This window comes from Mandrillus leucophaeus, unplaced genomic scaffold (assembly GCF_000951045.1).
Source record: "Mandrillus leucophaeus isolate KB7577 unplaced genomic scaffold, Mleu.le_1.0 Scaffold111, whole genome shotgun sequence".
Taxonomy (NCBI): domain Eukaryota; kingdom Metazoa; phylum Chordata; class Mammalia; order Primates; family Cercopithecidae; genus Mandrillus; species Mandrillus leucophaeus.
Genome location: NW_012099321.1, coordinates 3407750 through 3410833, shown reverse-complemented (window position 1 = coordinate 3410833; position 3084 = coordinate 3407750). Strand labels below are relative to the sequence as shown.

Here is a 3084-nt window from a genome sequence, read left to right as displayed (position 1 = left end):
CCTCCCAGTTCAAGCGATTCTGTTGCCTCAGCCTCCCGAGTAGCTGGGATTACAGGCGCCTGCCACCGTGCCTGGCTAATTTTTGTATTTTTAGTAGAGACGAGGTTTTGCCATCTTGGCCAGGCTGGTCTTGAACTCCTGACCTCGTGATCGACCCGCCTCGGCCTCCCAAAGTGCTGGGATTACAGGTGTGAGCCACTACACCCAGCCTAGAGGACACCTTTCAAAATCTAGTTATACTAATGACTTAAATCCTCCAATTACAATATCAAAGGTTTATCACAGTATGAATTACAAAAATGATTGATGCTTCTGTTATTCATTAAACTCTATCATCTTTATGGTTCCCTGTAAATTTGAAATGGTTAGAAATAGGACTATCACATCATAAACCAATTTTATAGGGATTAACTGCTTGTTCATTCAAGATTGTTACAATAGTTAAGAGTATAAACTATTAGTCCCAGGAATTTCCTAGCACTTCAGGTCTAAGCTGAGAAGCTTTACTACCTTGCCACCTGTCTTTAACTCTCTAAATCCTCTTATGCAGCTAAGACAACAGACCAAAGACAAGGCTTTATCTCAGCTCACAAGAGCACTGATTAATATTCTCTCACATGCTTTGCAAACCTACCACACTGTACAATGCTTCGAAAGCGGAGATCACAAGCTGGTCCAATCCCATGGACTACAAAAACCAAGTGATCTATTTGTAAAGGTTCTCCTATAAATGAAATTAAAAAGAAAATTATTCTGTATAATTAGTCATGTATTCTAATACCACTCATCATGAAAAGGTTATAAATATGAGCAAGTTAAAAGATGAACAGATAATTTAAAAGATATAAAATAGTCCTTTAAGTACATAGCAAAAATACACGGATTTTACTTGGTTTCTAATTTATCTTAAAATAAATCTGCAAAATTTTTTTCAGGATTTTTTTCTTTTTTTCTGAGCTCTGAAAAAGAAAACTTGGCTGGGTGCGGTGGCTCATGCCAAAAAAAAAAAAAGTTCTTTTTTTTTTTTTCAGGTTTTTTTTTGTTTGTTTGAGACCGAGTCTCGCTCTGTCACCCAGGCTGAAGTGCAGTGGTGTGATCTCAGCTAGCTGCAACCTCCGCCTCCCGGGTTTAAGTGATTCTCCTGCCTCAGCCTCCCGAGTAGCTGGGACTACAGGCGTACACCACCACGCCCGGCTAATTTTTTGTATTTTTAGTAGAGACAGGGTTTCACTGGGTTAGCCAGGATGATCTCGATCTCCTTACCCGCCTGCCTCGGCCTCCCAAAGTGCTGGGATATTACAGCCCTGAGCCAACACACCTGGCCTTTTTTCAGTTTTTAAAAACTTTTTTTTTTTTTTTGAGACAGAGTCTCACTCTGTCACCTAGGCTGCAGTGCAGTGGCATGATAAACACTCATTCCAGCCTCAACCTTCTGGGCTCGAGTGATCCTCCTGTCTCAGCCTCCAAATTAGCTGAGACTACAGACCTGTGCTACCACGCCCAGTTAATTTTTGTATTTTTTGTAGAAATGGGGTTTCACCATATTGCCCAGGCTGGTCTCGAACTCCTGGGCTCAAGTGATCCTTCTGCCTTGGCCTCCCCAAGTGCTGGGATTACAGGTGTGAGCTACCATGCCCAGCCTGGTTTTTAAAACTTTTTATTTTTAAGTAACTAGAAATGTACAGAAAACTAGAAAGCATAGTACAGACACTCCCACGTACTTTTTACAGACATTCAGCTTTTTAACAATTACATTTGCTTTATGATTCTTTGTGTGTGTACACACACACACGCATTTATTTTTCTGAATCATTAGAGAGCAGGCTACATACATCATGAATAGTATTGCCAAATTTTACCCATCCTACCATATGTGCTAAGCAGTTTTAAAAGATATTTTTACATCTATTAAGATTCTTAGACAAAGTGATGCTAATCTCAACTTGGAATAAACCCATACGATTAAAGATGATTTTTAAACCTTGAGGTAATCTAAATCCACAGAAAAAGGTCAAAATTTAAGGAGTAAACAAATACATCATAAGCTAAGAAAAAATAAATGGTTAACATTACCACAATGAATGTCAACAGAGATGTTCTCAACTCCTCTCTTCACAGTTCTTGGTCGACCCTGCTCCGTGGGTGCTGAACCCCAATCATCAGATCCTGCAACTGGCTGGTAATGCACCATAAGCTTAAACAGAACAGATCAGAGAAATAAAAATATTCTACAACACAATCATCTCTATACAATGCAGTTTTAAGTGTAGAATGATGTCTTTCAAACCACGCAGTCAAATGTGAACTGGAGTTTTGATACGCAACTCGTACAGCTTAAAATGAGAACCCTGAAAATATATTAGGCTAATGGATCTGTCAATAGTGCCCTTCTACATGGAAGACATGCTCACATAATATGTCAGTGATTTTCTTGTTCTACAGTGGCATAATTTTCCCTAAGAAAATTATTTTGTGTAAGCTGAGTTGGGTAAGTAACAGTAGTAGCTACAAGTTTTTAAGTTTCATAGTTGTGAATTCAATATAAAATGTGACAAAGGTTATCCTACATAGAACGCTTAGCAAAAGAAACCAATTGAGCTCTCCCTAACAGTGCAATTAACTTTTTATCCCAACAAGACAAATGCTTTGTTTTACCTTTGGATTGTGTAAAATAATAATTTCTCTGTTGGGAGATTCCAGTTTCTTTTTCCATTCATCCAAAGTTACAGCAAGCATGTAAGTTTCCTTAAAAGAAAACACATTTCATTAGAGTTCACTAGTAGCTTTCCTATTAAAACTGAACTTATTCACAAGAATACTACTGTATTAATGAGTTTCAATAAGAATATCCTACTCCAATTTATCAAATTTATTTTTAAATCCTTTTTTTGTTGTTGTTGTTGTTTTGTTTTGTTTGAGACAGAGTCTTACTCTGTTGCCCAGGCTGGGGTGCAGTGGCGCAATCTCAGCTCACTGCAACCTCTGCCTCCTGGGTTCAAGCGATTCTCCTGCCTCAGCCTCCCAAGTAGCTGGGATTACAGGCACCCACCACCTCACCCAGCTAACTTTTGTATTTTTAGTAGA

At 38.7% G+C, this 3084-nt stretch overlaps 1 protein-coding gene across 2 annotated transcripts in view; it reads right to left on the bottom strand.

Moving 5' to 3' along the window:
- The window catches only part of DDHD2 (DDHD domain containing 2), a 45653-nt gene that overhangs the window by 28282 nt on the left and 14287 nt on the right, over nucleotides 1-3084 (bottom strand). For both annotated transcript variants that reach the window (XM_011993279.1, XM_011993270.1), the window contains exons 4-6: nucleotides 2656-2745; nucleotides 2074-2194; nucleotides 635-724 (exon numbers count right to left, since the gene is read on the bottom strand). In XM_011993279.1, the coding sequence (XP_011848669.1) occupies nucleotides 635-724; nucleotides 2074-2194; nucleotides 2656-2745 (301 nt within the window). The remainder of the gene's footprint in view (nucleotides 1-634; nucleotides 725-2073; nucleotides 2195-2655; nucleotides 2746-3084) is intronic.